General features: G+C 37.3%; 1 protein-coding gene across 1 annotated transcript in view; it reads right to left on the bottom strand.

Moving 5' to 3' along the window:
* The window catches only part of EPS8 (EGFR pathway substrate 8, signaling adaptor), a 103384-nt gene that overhangs the window by 26203 nt on the left and 58432 nt on the right, over positions 1-18749 (bottom strand). The window contains exons 4-13 of the mRNA XM_074161838.1: positions 15930-15997; positions 13838-13999; positions 13476-13625; positions 11120-11202; positions 9092-9228; positions 7184-7257; positions 6058-6184; positions 5615-5703; positions 1875-1949; positions 1088-1236 (exon numbers count right to left, since the gene is read on the bottom strand). Coding sequence (XP_074017939.1) covers positions 1088-1236; positions 1875-1949; positions 5615-5703; positions 6058-6184; positions 7184-7257; positions 9092-9228; positions 11120-11202; positions 13476-13625; positions 13838-13999; positions 15930-15997 — 1114 coding nt within the window. The remainder of the gene's footprint in view (positions 1-1087; positions 1237-1874; positions 1950-5614; positions 5704-6057; positions 6185-7183; positions 7258-9091; positions 9229-11119; positions 11203-13475; positions 13626-13837; positions 14000-15929; positions 15998-18749) is intronic.

The following is an 18749-nucleotide window of genomic DNA, read 5'->3' as shown; positions in this document are numbered from 1 at the left end:
GCTCATTTTGTAGTAACAGGCCAAACAACAGGCCCAAAGGATGAATTAGGACATTTCTGGTCCTGTTACAGAGAGAGCTCAAAGAAGGGAAAGACCTGTACCTCACCCTCCCTACTCTGAGGATGTCTATCACTCCATGTTCTAGGGCGTTCCATGCAGCCTTCCTTACCAGAAAAACACTCAACTACTTTTTCATCAATCAATTAATTCATTAAAGAAATCCACTTGCTAGATGTTCATGTTCCAATTTGAAATCTAAGAACAAGGATGAATAAACACAAAATACATGATACATTTCCAGCTCAAATGATTGCATATACTCGATCATCATCAAAAGCACTTATCTACCACAGATTACAGAGTTAAAACACACTTTGCCAATTTAAACTTTTTTTTTTGGAATGTTCTCTTTGCTTAAGTATTTTCAAACCGTATACTTCCCTCAAAAACAACAAAGGCATAAACCAGTTAATTTTTAGCTAAGCCTAACCATAATAGTGAATCCATTAAGTGCAACATGTAGGGTACACGCATGTAACATGGTTCAGCCAATAAACGTTTAAAAATTGTAAGAATTTTCTTTATAGTATTATGATGCTTTTGAAGAAGACATAAAGACATTGTAAATTTTTAGCTTTTGATAATTACTGAAAATTGAAAATAGAAATGTGCATCCTGTTCATCAATATTTTGTCACTTTTTACTGCAGCTTCTTCAGATGTGTTTTTAATGAAGTCCTGATAGCTGGGTTGGAAAAATAATGGTGAAAAACAACTGAAAACATGCAAAGGACAGTTCAGAAAAAATGACTGCAAGAGGTTATGTGAAGACATTCTTGATACCACAGACAAAACAAAAAATTCTGTCTGCATTTTCTCCCTCCTTGAGACCCCTAAAATCAAACCACTTTAATATCCCACTGAGGCTGAAGAATTCCTTTCCAAAAACTTCAAAGAACAGTTCTGAAGAGTCTAAAGCCTAAAAAATGAATATTGAGTTTATTGGGGAGTGAATAACCTGGTTAAGATCGTGTCAATAAACTTGAGTTTAGAGATCATCTCTAAAATATGCAAAGACTTTTTCTCACCTGGCTTTGGTCCATGTGTCACCCAATGACATCCATAACTGTCCTTCCTCACTAGTGACAGTATATCGCAGGAAGTCTATAGTATCTTTTGTTAAGAGGGGGCTGAGAACTGTACCAGCAAGCTCTGGACCTCCTGTTGTCTGCACCACCTAAATCCAAGTATTAAAATAATACAAAGAACATACACATTTTCAGTAAGGAAGTTACTGTGAATATAAGTTACCTACAGTGCTGCTAGGAAACATTTGTTACTCACAACAACATCCCCCACTCCCAAAAAGAATTAAAAAAAAGCCAAACACCAAACCTCTGAGAAGCTAACAATGTGTCTTAATGTCCTACAGATTAACTAAACCATTTATTGCAGAACTGCTGTTCTGGTACCAACCATTTTATATGTAGACCCACTTTTGACCATATTATTCTTGCTGTACTGATCAAAACTACACATACTTCCATTAAATAGACATATGGTTATGCTTTCAACTATCCTCCTGCATTATGGAAATTATTTCAATTTCTTACTGTTAATTAAAAATTATAATGGCAAACTATAACACACAAAGCTAAAGATGATTTAAATAAATATATTAAATAGATGGGAATATATGCAGAAAAAGATTTATTATTTTTTTTCTAAAGAGAAACTCATCCTAAGACACGCACATTTCTCCTTAGTTATTATCCAGGGATAAAACATTTCAATCTTGTTATCCTTGAAAAGGTCACAGAGGATACAAATGCATGAGTTCTGAAGGAAAACACTGACAAAATAATAAAACCTTACCATATGTAGTGGGGTAAAGAGAAAATGAACCAGTTCAGCTGCGCTAGGATTCTGGATATGGAACTTTAACTTGGCCTGAAGGAATCAGAAAATGATACGTTTTAAGAAATGGATAACTTTTATGTATTTATAAATACTTTTCAAGACCCGCCTTGATGCAGTCCAGAGTAATGTGCTCTAGGCAGTCCTGCTTTAGCAGGGGAGTTGGACTAGATGATCTCTAGAGGTCCCTTCCAACTCTGACAATTCCGTGATTCCATGAAATCCCTGGTCCGGCCACAGGTCCACCTAAGCCCAGTGTTTTCTCTGCAACATCTGCTACTGCAAAGTGTTCATTCATTCAATTGCTTTTGAATCCATATATATCTTTAGCATCTATTGCGCAAAACAAGAAGTTCCACAACTGAATTATATGCTTTGTAAAGAAGCATCTCTCCTTTGGAAATTTTCTACCTCTTAGTTTCATTAGTATTCTGTAGTTCTTTACCAAATGAAAACTGAGCAATCCTCTACTCGCTTTTCCCAATGATGCTCATAACTATTTACAAATTCATTACATTCTTAGTCTGTTTGGTCTTTTTCAAGCTTAAGTAATTCCTTGGAGCATTCTTGCCCTCCCTCTACCTCCTTCAATTTTGCTACACTGGCAACAAAATAAGGCTAGGGAACACAACAGCGTGTCGATGCTCTTTATTTGTTAATTTCCTTTTTTTTTTTTTTTTTTTCTTTTCCTAATGGTTCTTAACATTTGCTTGGCTGATCACATTGAACCCGGATGACATTCTCCCAGGAATCTGTATTACATCAACGCTTTGTTCTCATTTGTTTTACATATCAGATTCTTCCCCACCAGTCCATGCTCTATAATATCTATCAGTACTGAATTTCATCTGTCACTTTATCTGCTATCATGAGATATTTCCACATTAGTATACTCTACACCCCTCATTTGCCAGAAACTTGTAAATATGTTGCAGAGCAAAGGCCTCTGCAGAGGCATGTGTGGGACTTCAGTTCTGAATTTACAGCACTTTGAGAACCAGCATGTGAGTCCTGTAATTTGTTTTCTATTTCATCAAACAAGAATCTAAGAAGCTACATTCAACCTCACAGTAGCTCGGTTTCTTTAAGAACTTCAGGGTGTGCAACCTTGCTGGATGTGTTTTGGAAATCCAAAGAAACAAAATCAAAGAACTGATGGATTTTATTTTGTTTTGCAAGATGCACGTTTGCTTCTTCCTCAATTTAATATGCCTGCCTACAAACTGCATCCCATGTGCGGGTACCTCGGGGGTACCTGATTGTCATAGTCACTCAGATCCTTGGAATGACTTTAAAGATTATCTGCATTACCTTAACCACTTCTCTTTCTCTGGAGGAAAGGCAGTTTGAGAGAAATTACATGCCATACTGTGTGGTCTACTAACTTAGTTTTGGAGTAGATAGATGAACAGTGCCCATTCATCTGCCTGTAACCTGCCATTTTGATTTGCTATTCTTTAACTCATTACCAGTTCTTCTGTTTGAAACTGATAATCTCTTGTGCCTCCCCATAAAAAAAATGGTTTTCATGAGCACATTGTCCATTATCAAGCTTTTCCAAGTAAATATATGCATAAAAAAAAAGAAATCATATCCTTTCTCTGATACATCTTCTTGGAGAATTTTTTTTGTTTACTGATCACCTGTTGGCCCTGCAGGCTCCAGAAATAAGCAGCATGCCAGAATGTGTTTTAAAAAGTTATAGCAGTTTTTCTTGCATCTAGCCGTCTGTTCCTCAAACTGATTTTGGCTAGCCTCCTTCTGCTTTTACATCTACCCTTCCAGAGTGTGCGTCCAAATGAAGAAAAGAGGAGGATGTGTTTTTACTTCTAATAACTTCCTATACGTTGTTCTTCAGTCATAACAACTTTCTTTCAGTCTTTCTAAAGTTTTTTCGACAGATGGCAGGCATTTTCTAGGAGCTTCCAGCATGGTGTTTTAAAGCAGTTCCCATTCTACTGCAAAGATTTTATTCTTTCAGCTATTCCTTTTATTTTTAAACTTTCAGATTTAGATTCTTCATTTATACAGTTCTCCATGTCTGACATAAAACACCAGGAAGCGAAATTTCGGGCTTTTGTGGCTCTTGCAATGATGCTGAGGTAAAGCACTGTTCCAGCACAGCTTTTCAAGAGCAACATTAGAAACCAGATCCTAGATGCTGCTGAGCACCAAAACAAGAACTGTTTCTTCTTCTGCACAGAAGATCAAGATTCAAAGATGCACACGTTGCTCTTGGGTGAAAAACTGATTTAAATGCAGAATGTGGTAAGAAGCAAGAATGGAAAAAAATTAACATTACAAGCACTATTACTGAGAAGGATCAGCATGTTCTAAAACATCCATCCCCACAAAACCAGAAAACCTTTGAGGTCAGAATCACAGCATTTGATGTAGGGTTTGAAAAAAAAATATTCTTAACGTTCCTAAATATCTCCTTACAGCCCTGCAATCAGAACTAATTCCCTAAGAGGAAGAACAAGCTGATTTGACTCAGTGAATGCAAGAACAATTTTCCAAGTTGGCATAGCTTCCCCAACAATTGGAAGGGACAGTCAGTATCTGAAAGCAAATGCTTTGAAGGTGTCCCACTTGCTGACTTTCTTTAATAGCACTTGCAGAAGAGGAGATGCCATGAGAAGGCTCTTGAACTAGCATCTCTGCTTGTTGAGAGCCTATAAAGTGACAGCAATTTGTTGGATGGACTGTTCTGAGGCCAGAAAGGTCCTCTGTAATGATGGCAAAAAGCACAGGGAGTCTCATGGGCATAGCTGAACAAAACTAAATTAAGGCCACAGCTGGTGGTGCTGGCAAGCATACAACAGAACCATGATCCCAACAGACGTTCCTAGAAATTCTTTTACGATTTAAACTCAAATTTTCCAAGCAAAAGGCTTTAAAGAATCAGGAAAAGAAGAAACACAACAATTCTGAAAGAAATATGCTCATCTAGTCACTGTGTGGAGGCCTTGAGGAGCAGCATCGCAAAGCTGGCTCAAAGGCCAACCTAGACCAGAGGTTGCCAGCCCTGCTCTTGTCTCAGTTCAACCTTGGATGGAGAAGGAAAAGGTGAATGCCAAGTATCAACTGAATTATCCTTCTGTGTCAGCCAAGGACCAAGCAAGATTACGTTTTCAGGTATATCATTCTTGAGGAGGTTACTTGTGGGTTTGCTCCTTCTGAAAGAGCAGTGGAGACCAAGACAACACAGAACTAGGCTCACAATTCCCTGGATGGCATGACCACCACAGCTGGCAGCAGTAGGGCATTTAAGACCCACAAGGTTTCTCTACATGGACAAGGCACCAGAAAAGTTAGATAGAAGGCAGAAGGCTTGATTAATACATTCCCAAAGACAAGATCACTTTCTGCAGCTCCCTTAAGGGAGTCAACAGTAAAGCATCCACACCCTCTGCAATAGCAGGAACATCCAAGAAGACTCAACTTAAAAATAACTACAAAGCAAATCTGTCGTGTTACTGATTCTTCCTTCTCCTCGTCATCTTTCCCCAGAATTTTAGTTCTTCACTTCATACTACTGAAACAAGACATAGGAAAACCAATGCAGCAAAACTGACACCCGAATTAATTTGTAGCAGCAGGGAAAAAAAAGATCATGTTATACTTAACAACAACTATCCCAGGAAAAAACTGTTACTGCATGCCTCACGCCACCATATCCACTAGCGGTCACCTACCAGAAGATTGAAGCCATGCTTGAATTTTTGGAAGCAGTCAACAAATTCATCTGGAGGTGGTGGTTTTGCACGGAGAGTAAGAACTCCCTCTGGAGAACAAAATAAGATTTTTATATATCCATTTATATGGTATATAATTTCAATAAATATTACAGGCATAGTAAACATATAAATACATAATAAATTTACCAACTTACAGAATTTTGTAAATATAGAACCACAACTGTGAGCATATTCTGCAGTCATCTCTCTAATTACTCACTCCCCACTGACTTCAAGCAAATGATTTCCACAGGTTTCCCTCTAAGAATATACTGTGTATACATAGGACTTATTGTGCTCAAACTGAACGAAAATTGCTACATTCATGAAAAAACCCCACATTTGCTAGCGACTTCAAAGATCCTTAGAGAAACAGAATTGTGTGCAGTAAAAACTCCTACCTCCAGGTCCTTTCTTTTTACTTTTTTTAGTTTTCTTCCTCTTTGAAAGTTCAGCAAATGCTTCAGCAGCTTTTTGAAGTCTGGTAACAAAATACTCAATGTCATCCAAAATATGGTTCAGAATTTGCTATGGGAGAAAAGAAAAGTAACAGTTTCACTACAGAAGCCATAGCAGAAATACTCCAGAAATCAAAATAAATACACTCAGACACCAACAGCTTCTTCAGAACAAAGTCCATGCTAGAACATTGCTGTTCTTGATTTTACACACCTGTGAAGTATTTTAAATCTTAGATTTTTAAAAACTTAGGGCCAGTGGAAGTTTTTTTAAAATGTTAGCATCAAGGTTATTAAATTCAGATTGGAATTACACAATTCATTCACACATTACGTTTTCTCTCACAACACATGAAAAAAATTCTAATTATTTGTGTAGAACAGCATTTTCCTAAACAGTATAACTTCATAATCTTCTTTAGTCCAAAGTATTAAGCTGTTTGTTGAATGCCAGAATGTAGTTTTATAGAAATACTATTTGAAGAATTGTTTTCAAAGAGCAAGTGGAGAAGAATAAGGACCCCCGGGGAAAACATATACACCAATTCAGCAGCCCCCAACATGCTTCCCTCAAGACCCTTGGATGTTGCCAAGAAGAAAAATAGAAAGTTAGAACTGACAAATAGGGCAATATTTGATATTACATACAACAGAAGACTTGCCCAATTTGATGGCTTATAGGCAATATCATAAATGACCATATGTTCATTTTCCTGATACTGCACATATCTAAATCCCACTAAATTAATGGAATTTATCCTTACATAGTTTTCTGAATTTGGTCTACCACATAAAATTAGTATTTATATTTCTAGCTCTTCACAGCAGAAAACTTTGCATCAACATTCAGTACTTTACACCCCACCCCACCCCACCCCCCATTTTTAAAGTAAAAAAATAAGAAAAATAACAGCTGCCTACTCATTTTTAAGGTCTACCACACAAGCATAGGCTGCCTAGAAAGCTTTCCTCCAGAACGGAATTTCCCATGTGGAAAAAGCCTTCCCACAAAGCAGAGCTGCAAAATTTCACAGACATTAAGCAATGTTGCTTGCAGTTTCTCACTTACAACATCTCTGTCAATCCTCGCTGCTATCATCTCTGCTGTTTCTTCATGATCATGGTATTGTCTCTGTTTTTCAACTACAGAAAAGGGAAGAAGAGAATAGACATCCATATACAGAGAATTAGTAACCAACACTTCCTACACAGCTTATGTTTGAAACCATTCTGCTGTGAGGAAAAGATGGACAATGTTTATATCATTCAATTTGCAAGGACTTTACACCACCTGAAAAACTTATTCCCTAATGCCTGATCCTGTCATGTCTCACACAAAAAGCTCAGGTGTACGCTTCCAAGTCAACTTTGCTGCAATAGCTAAATGAAGTTAACCACAGAAGCATGGTTCCAAGGTCTAAATCAAAACATTACAGCAGAAAACGGCAGATTATAAATACAACGTAATGAAAAATCATCCCATTTTGCAAAGTATGCTGAAAAGCTACTCCAGCAGAGGTAAGCAAGAAGGAAGACTGTAGCTGACTTCAAAAAAATTTTGATGTAGAAGGTAATAAGCAAAAAGGGATGTAGGAATTTGAACAGAGAAACCAAATCTGCCAACACAGAAATGGGGGGAGGTAATGAGATGATAAAACAGGTATTTCCAAATACCAATGGACAGAGTCAGTGACTTTTATTCTAAAACAACAGGGGTTAAAATTTTGACAAAGGACAAGTTTTGCGTTTTTAAGTCACACTAAATACTGTACTGCTTTTGTTAACAGGTGTGGGGTTTTAATAAATACATTTTAGGAAAGATCCATGAGTTCAATAAAAGGAACTGCAGGAACTCAGGTCCACAAGTGGTCTGGGCATGACAGATCACTTGACAAAATAATGAAACTTTTCTGAAGTTCACAAGTCATTAAACAGAAGAATAAACTAGTCTTTGGTCAAGATATATGTTATATTGCAGAACAGTAGACAAACACATTCTTAACATTACAGGTCTCTCTGAACATTTTTAGTTGTTTTCTTTACATAGTTGTGTACTTTGTTGAGTGATACAGTTTAATAAACCAAAAATAATAGAGTGCATGGATAATGACTTCTAATTCTAAAATTTTAATATCTATTATAAAAAAAGGCAACAAAAATGAACCCAGACCAAAAAAGACCTCACCTTGACCAAGATTATTCCCTTAATACAGTCTGTTTTACAGAAGGAACTTTAGTATTTCTAAAGAAGATTTTTTCCAAAGAAATCTGATCAAAATAAAGTTTCCATTAGAGATTTGGAAATAAAAAATAAAAAAAACAAACAACAACAAAAATTCAAACCCATCAGAAATTATAGTGTTCCTTGGTAGGGCTTTAAAAAAAGAGAAAACAAAAACCAAACTAGTTTAGCGATAAAGGCCATTATAAAGATAAATATAAAATAATAAATAATGCTGATCTCTAGCCTCCTTTTAATCCAGGATTATTCTTTTTAATTGTCAAAAATATCTGGCCCACACTATCCCTATTACCAAAGAGATCATCATTAAATTGCTAGAGTTATGACAGTACTAATTACTGTGAACATTCACAAAAAAAGTCCAGGTTACAATCTGTAGCCCACACCCCCACCCAGCTAAACACAAGTGAAAAAAGCTCTGAACAGAAATTCAGAAAATGGGTAAGTGCAAGTAAATGACAAGTCAGATTATGACAGTCAAGTCTTATTCCCCAGATCAGGCAATGGTGGCTTGGGGCATTTGAAACTAGACCAGGAGAATAATTCTGTCTGCTCTCAGCAAGGACAGAGGAGTGACCTCGTACAACCACTTCCGTATTTGGATTCAACTTCTGTAATCTTTACGAAAGTGGTCTTTCTAAATTATTTTGTTATTACCAGGGATCACAAAAACCTACCGCCCAGAACAACAGTTTGTTACCATGCATGAGGTGTCGGGGTCCCAGGAATACTCACAGTCTCCCTGCTCAGCGGCCCACGCCGACCACGCTGCCACCCGGCTTCTCACATCCACCTGGGTGATGGTCCCCGGTGGCACAGGGGCAGGTGCCTGCGGCGGTGGAGGGATGGTGCTGTCAGCTTTGGATATCATCCTAGAGGAAGAGAAGAAATCCCAGAAGTGACACTTGAAGGAAAAACATTCTATTTTCTAGTGCTTAATCGGAGAAGACAAGGAGGCTTTACAAGGGCCTCTTCTATTGTTGAACATACTATGGGCTTGCCAAGTAAGCAGTACTCAAGACCCTGATGTGTAAATATGTTAAACATAGCATGAAGCCACTCCATGATTGGGTTAGCAAACTTTTGTCACCTGGCCACATGGGAAATGCCCAAGGAGTGCCACAGAACATAACGTCTAGAGATCTGCCAGCTTACACAGGTAAATTCAGCAGCTTGGGTTTAGTAGGTGGCATTTTTCCACCATATGCAGTTTACTGGATGGACTCCCATTTTGTGTGAAATTTTTCATTAGAATTTACCTTTCAGCCATCACAAGTTGCGTATCTAGTTCCTAAACTTGACAGGTTGTCAACCACCTCTTTCTTAAAACTCTACCAAGAAAACCAAATAAATTTACAGCTTGATTTTCCTTTTTATATCACTGGCCTGTTCATCCTGTCTTGATACAAATGCACCATCCCATCATAGACTGTATCAAAGTTCCGACCTGCAATTTTCCAGTTTTCCCATTCTTAATATAGTTTTAAATACTGTAAGGAAACAGGTCTTTGAAGTCATTCTGCAACTTCATACCAACAGACAAAAAAATCCCAATAACTCCTGTCACGCACACATCCCGTGTCCCTACTTAAAAGCAAGATCTTCACCTTAAATTCTTCACTTTATCATCCCATCTCATTCATGGCATTCTATGACACCACAAAATGTCAAGTGTTATTTGGTCTTTGGACACCAAACAAAAAATAATGTTTCCATCACCATTCCTTCCTCCAGTCTCCTGAGCCCTCTTCTCTGCGTGTCCCACACTTGTGCTTGCAGCAACTCGACAATGCAATGTCAGGAAGGAGGGTCTCTCCCCGTGACCCCGTCAGCACGTGCATGATACGACAGCGAGCAACCAGCGCTGTCACGCACCAGTGACCTCTTGGCATCACAGCCCTCAGAGACTGATATCTCAGATTATTTTTCCCGCTAGGTGTACTGACCTACATTCTTTTCCCAATTAAATCTCATTAGTTTCTGAGCACATCCAATGTGTTTGAGTCCTCATGGATTACATCTTTCTGCTTATATTTGTTTGTTACAGTGCCACAAACAGTAAAGTCTAGTTCTTTAATTTTAAACCCATGGGTCAAGTTAGGCACAGCTCAGTTTTTTTTGTAACAATCTGTGTTATTGAGAGATACTATCAGGATCCAGTTACTAACTTTTCAACAGACTACCACCATAACCATTCAGTATCAAATATATTTGTGCCTTCGTTGTTATACCTCTGTTGGCTACCTCTCATTTTGGTATTAAACTTCTCTGAACCCAACAGACTGCTTTCCCCCATAATTTCTTACTGGCAGAGAAGCTTTTGCTACCAGGGAAACAAGGAGTCTTCAACATCGTTAAACAGGCAGGCAGGAAGATTATTTAATCTTCAGTTGCTGTTTCATTTAACATCCTTAGATCCAAAAACCTTTTTTTCAGAATCTTACTTACTTGGAGTTATGAGGCATTTGTGTCTTTAATTTAAATTCTGAACTACTTGACCCATATGCAGAACTGAGACATGCAATGCTATTCTCTGGCAACTGGTATTGACGCCAGCTGTTCCCATCACTAAGCTGTAATCAGGAAAGGTAAGAGTGATGCTACAAATTGAGACAGCATGAGATAATTATTAAAGCAAGGTCTCTGTGGTTTTGGAAGTATATTATCAACTAGCAACAAAGAGTAAAAACCAGCAGGCAAACTTTGAGAGCTTCTGAACACTATTTGGTGATCCGATATACTGCCAAGAAGTTAGGTTTTTACCTCAGTGTTTCAAGCCTCTTCTTTTGTTTTCCACTCTTGCTGTCACTGATTGCACTTTCAATGTCTTCATGAATAAAGCTAGCCTAAAGAGACAGAAGCAGAAACCATCAGTTATGAGCTGTATCTCCTCATGCACTATTTTTAGGGCATCTTAAGATTCCAGAAACCCTTATCAAATCCCATTTATTTAAAAGTTCTAGGATAAATTATTTTACACATAAACAGAATGAAGAAACACACAATGCTATTGTCTGGGAGTTGGTATTTTTGTCACTGTTCCAATTTCAAGCATTGTCATCAGATGAGTATGTCATCTAGACACCAAATTTGTCTGAACGCATGTAATTATCTCAAGTCAACCATTATTGAATAAGCTATTTTTTCCCCTCCATATACGTAATTTTTATTTTTCTCAAGCATGTTAGGGGACAGACATACTAAAAAAAAACCTACTATAGATAATAGCAGCAAAACTACCATAGATAGTAGCAGCACAAACAGTTAGGAAAGTAACTTCTAGTCAGACAGTTGTCTTTAAGAAATAACGACAGCGTCCAGTTTCTCTTTGATTTAATACAAGATGAATTTTCCAGAACATTTCCTAATCTGTAGGCTTCTGCCTCTTCATAACTGCAGTCTGCCTCCACCAGTGGCCCACAAGTGAAATTTTGATGCACGTCTAAGGCATTATTTTAATAGATCTTGCATTAAATAGGTCACGGCTTCTCGTAGGATTTAGAATGCTCTGTTACATGTATTCAGCTGACAAATTAATTTCCTACACAGGCTGTCAAAGCCCAAATCTGTCACTGTCTGGCTCGCTCTACAAGGTCCACATCTCTCTTAGTCCCCTCATGATGGAGAAGCATGCATCTTTTGGGGAGGAATATGTAACTTCTGCTGGGACCAGAAGTCTTTGTTGAATTTAGGATCTAAAGGGATTAACAGGCTTCTCAGGCTATAACGAATTGTACTACAGAATATGGACTAGAGATACATTAAGGTTGAAGACTTAATAGAAATATCTTAAGCAGATTTGAGAAACTTAAAAGTATTTCATTACTCACACTCTTGATATTTATTATTTAACTTTTTTTTTTCTTTATAGAATATTGAATGCCCCAAATATTATTGATTTTGACTATTTTTTCATTGCAAAGGCTCCTGAGGTTCATGGTACCTTCTGATTAAAAACATGACAAAGGCAAAGGAGAAAGACTCATCCTTTCAAAAACAGCCAGGTCTCATGGGTAAGGAAAAAAACCTAGGGCACAGAGTTGAACAAAACCTCAGAAGAAAAGCGGAATCCTGGACTTCCAAGTCATGCTTATGTGTTCTGCATTTTTATTTGTACACAGAGGAACAACTTCAAAAGATGAAAGTCTGAAGAACACAGCATCTCTACACGTTGGGAGGCTGGGTCCAGCAAGACCTCAATGAGGATTCCTGCATTATTTAACATACCGCATCCTGATCTTCTCACAGGATCCCAATTTCCATTGAAACAGCAAACACTGTGCAACTAGTCACACAATTAAACAGTTGTCTTCACACCACTCTCACTGTACCAATTTCAAAATGGTTGCACAATGTGATTAGCAATGTTTTTTAAGACAATTATATCAACTACTATAAAGGAATTTAAAAATCCCCATAAAATTATCAATTGGAATTTAAAGAAATAACAAGTATATAGAGTAGCTAAGAGATATTAAAATGTATAGTCCTGGAAATAAAGAAGTATTGCAGAATATATGTAAAAAATATTTATGCTTGAAGGAAATATTTTAATCAGAGACAATCACTTTCCTTGTTTTACCCCTCCTGCAAGTAATATTTTCCTTTTCACTATCTGCAAAGCAGAGTAGCAGAGAGGTAGGAATGTAGAGAAGATTTAATTGTTCAGTGACAAAATGAGCAGAACAAGGGGAAAGTCTAGGTAAGACTCAGGGCTTGAGTGAGTTCTTTGCAGAGTTTAAGATAAATTTGAGACAACTCAAACTATTTCACACCACTTTCTTCAGGAGCATGAATGCAAACCATATACATATTCTAGAGCTTTACTCATTTGCAGAGCTAAATGAACAGCTACAGAGCCCGAGAATCAATATTTACGGTAATGACATATTTTCACGTGCACTAAAGATTCGGCTTACATGCAGGACTACTCTCTTGCAAGACATACTATTTACTACATTACTAACACACTATACATACTGCTGATATCATAAGTGCATTAAAGTTAAGGCATATTTATAAGAATAAAAGAGCAGAACTATTTTCTGTGAATAAGCTTATTTGATTTTATCCACTGTACTTGCCATAAGTCATAGCAGATCTCCATTACTAACCTTACCTTAATCTCATCACATTGGAAAAGATGCAAATCAGGCTTGTTTTGGGTTGGTTCTTTACATACTAATGCAAGAATTGAATTGTAATTGCATGCATTCATCACAGCTTGGCAATGCTGAATTGTGCTTAAAGGAAAATTCTCCAGTTCATTCTGCCAGAAGAGAAAAAAAAATAAAAACACAAAACAAAAAACACCACCTTACTATATACAGTCCCAATCTCAGAAAAGCTGCATGATTTAAAAAGGAAAAGTGATAATAAGCTAATTAAAATACAAAATCTCACAGACATCATTTTTCTGCCCATTCCCTTTCTCTTTCTCTCTCTCTCTCTGAAAATGAGACTGCCACTCACAGATCTTACCTTTGATTCCAAGTCCACCAAACTGACAGCTTTGTCATCCACTTGAAGAATCATATCTTGAGTCCACACTTTGCCTTTGGCATCCAGCAATTTCAGCTTCCTTATTCCATCATCTACTGTAATCATTGCCTCTTTTCGGTCCAGAACAAAGGTGGTCAAGTGCTAGTGAATGGGATGTACATTTAAAAAATTTGTAATTCCTAGGTAGTGTCAGCATTCAAATTGCCAGGAGATAGGAATACAAATTATTCATGAATAAAAGTGCCTTTGTATATGACAGATCCCACCAATAAACGATAGGAAAGGTTGTTTAGTCCATAATGTCATTTTAACTCAACTGATTTTTGTAACTTATTGTTTGTCATCCTCTGTCATTTCCTCACTACGGTAAGTGGTTAGACTTGAAGGCATATTCTGACATCTTTCAGGTGTCACAGTTAGAATTAAACCCCGAGTATTTAATTAGCTCTCTTGAGGAGTGAAAACCTGTCTCACTTAGCAAGCTGAATCCAGGAAGTGTCAGCAGAAGCCTCCCAGAAACACCCTGCCAACGTAACTCCACCACCACCCTGACCTGGAGTGTCCTCATCTCTTCCAGAGCTGCCAGCTAGCACGTTGACGGTAAGCACGATGGGCTTGCATCTGACTGGGCTACCTTATGGACAGTCTAGTGGCTTCTTTTATGCAGATCACAGTAAAAATGAGGTATACTTACTACTTTTGCTCATCAACAACTTGGAATATTCTCCAGATTCAATTAATGGTCTAGAAATTAGGTACTACATCACAGATATCACCTCAACCAGTTTCCCTGCCATTAGGGTTTTGACAATTTCTCCTTCAACATGCCAACCATGCAATACAACCCATAAAATTATTTTATTTTATCCAGGTATAAAGCTAGCTTCACATTCTTATTGAACATATGGCTACACTCATCCAGGCTGAACCAATTTTAATATATGTCTGCACACCTATCTTCTAAGGAACTTAAAAAAGTAATTAAGTGTGCTTTCTTCTATTACAGCACTTCGTAATGACAGACAAGAGAGTGGATACAAACTGCATATAATCAAAGTATTAAAAAAGTTAAGAGAAACAAACTCTCTACTGACTGCTCACACAGGAACGCTTACACTTCAAATACAAGTACTAATTTTTATGCCACTACAGTACCAAAACCGTTATGAAGAAACCAAAGAAAAATACTGTCAGACAATTAGAAGCAACACAAGTGTTCATTTGCAAGCTGATCATAGGATAGAAGCACTTGAAATTAAGATTCTTCTGCATATTATCTCACAATTTACAGCTAATTGAACACCCAGCAAAAAGGACCTGACAATCTATGGTATTTGCCCACCTTGGCTTAACCCGTAACAGCAGTCTGATGGCAGTGGGAGAAGGTTTGTGCCCAAGTAAGACCACAAAAATGAGGCGCTGCATGCAGAAGTGATTAACAAGCTGCATGTGGGCACCCATGTTTACTTTACTGAGTATTTTGAATATATCTACTCCTGTAGACAGGAGTATGCAGTAATTCTGCAAAGCAGCTTAAGTCAGAAAGTAAGATACTTTGCACTTCACACTGGAGAAAAAAATCTGTGCAGGGAGAATATATTTGTTTAACTACTACATAGTACGCTCACTGGGACTTTTATGAGTTAATGCTCAGCTCTTTCTGGATATTTTGTCACCTCTGATGATTATAACTGATCAAATTTTAAATATCATCCAGTGTGCCTCACCAATAGTACAGGGTGTTTCAGCTCTGCCTCATCCCTGCAACAAGGCAGGTTCAGAGACAGGGCAGCATAACATATTGAATTGATATCCCATTGAGAAGTCCTGTCCGTTTGCCAAACTACACACAACTTTGCTTACATTCTTCCACATCAAAATTTCAGCTCATTATGGCAAAGCTATAGAATTTGAGACATTTCAGAGTAATCTATTCTGAAGTGACCTCAGGCGGGCAGGATATTTTAGAAGATGTATATGCCTTCAAGCATATGTATCCTCAGAAATCACGTAGGCAAAAATAACTGCACGTAACTGAAAGCTAGAATTGGTATATCGCTCCTCATCTCACCTCTACATGATACTGCGAAGTTTCGGATATGCTGCTGGCACTGTCTCGTGCATAATTCTTTCTTTGTTCTAGAGATGGGAGGAAAAGAAAGAATAATTATTCATTCAACTTCTTATCATGCTGTTTTGAATACTTCTCAGAGACACTTAAGCCTAGTTGTACATACGAAAACAGAAGATGAGCTGCCGTTAATTTCTGTATTTCAACAGAAAAAATCTTCACACCCCCCCCAGTCCAGCACAAGGATCATACTTACGTCAATGATGTTAAGAGAAAGCCAGTGGGTGCAAACAAAAGGCAGTTATGTCCTCACAGTGAGTCAGGACACTGGAGGGGAGCAGCGTTCTGACTGAAAATGCTTCATTGGGAAGCCTGGTTATTAAAATGACTGCCTTGCCGCTTTGGTAGCAATACGATAACTGGTATGAGGCTTACTCTATTTGTATGAATGCACTTAAAAGCAAAAGTATTTTCTGATATACATATAATTTTCACGTTAAATCTGCAAAACAACAAAGCCACACACAAAGAAGACCTTACTCATCCTTTATTTCTTCCTGAAGTATTCAATTTGATGAATAACTGATGTAAAAATATGCATGGAAATTAGAGAAAAAATAAGGGAGGAAAAAAAAAATATGAGAAAAGAAAAACAAAAAGCCAAAAGCTGCAGCAAAGAAATGCACACCAAATATCTCTAAACAGAAATATTTTTCAGCTGAACAAAATACAATGCTGCAAAATCAGAAACACCATTTGACTTCTACTCCGTACAGTAAATGAGTAGCAAATCAGGAGAGGTGGGAAAGGCAAATGCAAGATGAAGACACGACACACACCTACACCACAAACTAATGAATTTAGATGAATACTGAAGCAAATTTTTCAACTTTAGTGGAACAAATTTGACTGTAATATTTGGAGGGTTTTTCTCTTTTTTTTCACCATAACCACTTAGGTGCCTGATCAGGAATACCAGGAGCTTTGCCTAAGGAAAGAAGTCACTAGGAGGCTTAGCTGAGAGAGGACCAAGGGAACTCTGCAAGTAGGTGATTCTTTTCTCTCCGTTTCATAACTTCATTTCTGATCTTCAAGTAAAATAGGCAGTTTGATTTTGTTTGGAAAGAAAGCATCTGAGGTACATACAGAATACATTGATTTCATCATACTTGGAGTATGACGGGGGAAAATAAATCATGTGATTCTGTTGACAGGAAAGGTAAGTCACTTTTTGCAAAATTTAAAAAAAAAAAAAATAAAAAATGCTAACTACTACCAAGCACGTGATCTGTGACATACAGAGATCTGCAGTGAGGATACCAGAAAAGCCACACTGTAAAAGGCTCTTCTCTGACCAGGGTTCTTTCATACAGGCATTTCAGGTGCTGATGGTGCCCTCGTTTTCAGATGTCACTTGTAGAAGTATTTGTAGAATACATTTGAAGCAATGTTATCTCTCCAGTTCTCGGTGACTTTCATGAAAGACAATACAGTTTCTGAAATCCCTCAGTAGCTTGAAGCCCTCCTCCCATGATGGCAAACACTGCTCCTGTACAGCAGCTACTCAGCTTGCTTTAGTGAGAGAAGTGTGCAGTGCAATCAGCCAAATTCAAGAACATCATGGATTGTCAGAATTTTTAACTAAGTGTGTGAATATTTCAAAGTAGATGTCTTTCATTATCCATTATTCTGAAATCCCAGGGCAGAGGATCTGCATTGATTCCAACTGTAACTACTATTTCTGCTTTTGCAGCATGTTACTTAAAGTATTTTTTTGGTTGATTTTCTTTCTAACCTCAATAGACACACACACACATGCACACTCCAACAAAACAGTCGGTAAAGCAGTACTGTCTGATTTGCTACCTTTCTTTTTTTGTTTGGATGATGATCTGAAGAAGTAAAGTCCATCTGTTCCTAACAAAACAAGGGAATTAAAAAGTAGCATCTACTTTAACCCCATAGAATTATTTGCAAGGGGATCAGTTAACAGTCTTTTGTTATGGACTGTAAATGATAGTTAAATGCTGTCCAGTAAGAAAGAACGCATGCTTTAAAAAAAAAAAATAATCACTTGTTTCAATTAATAATGCAACAAATATTCAGCTTTGACTGTCGTTATCTTTTTTAGGTGAACAAAAGTATTATTTTTTTAACAATATCAAATCAAATCAGGATAAGAAATTTTACATCCACTGTAAAGTTTATAAATCCTGCAAACAATAACAATTAGAGTTGTTTTAAATAAACAAAGAATACATAGAGGTGCCAAATAATTAAGAAAAAGAAAGTAACTATTACAAGAGATTCCTTGCTCTGCTTCACAGAAATTTTGTCTTGTGTTAAGACAGGATATCCAAAACCATTTATAGCACTGATTAACACATCCTTTTCCACAGAGCAGCCCTAACACTCACAATAGACATGATGGCTAGGTTTTCAACACACTATGTCTTGGTGAGAACAATAGTGTTTATATAAGAAACAGAGCTCTCTGAATGCTAATAAAATCCGTGTTTGCCTACACTTGAGAGCCAAGGAGAGCCCCTCAAGTTCTGCCTTCTTAATTACAACAGAATAGTAACAAGAACTTCAATAAAATTTCCAACTAGCAAAAGTCAATCCATGTTTATGTTCCATGTCAACCCATGTAAAACATCACAACAACTGATGGTCCCCACTGAGCTCAGCAATGATTCCTATTTACCTTTTTACTTCTTTAATGCAGGTAGAATGGTTAGTTAGAAATGTTAGAAAATGTTAGAAATCCAAGTTATGAATAGAATAGAATAGAATAGAATAGAATAGAATAGAATAGAA

Source organism: Numenius arquata, chromosome 2 (genome assembly GCF_964106895.1).
Source record: "Numenius arquata chromosome 2, bNumArq3.hap1.1, whole genome shotgun sequence".
Taxonomy (NCBI): Eukaryota; Metazoa; Chordata; class Aves; order Charadriiformes; family Scolopacidae; genus Numenius; species Numenius arquata.
This window is presented reverse-complemented; position numbering and strand designations above follow the sequence as displayed.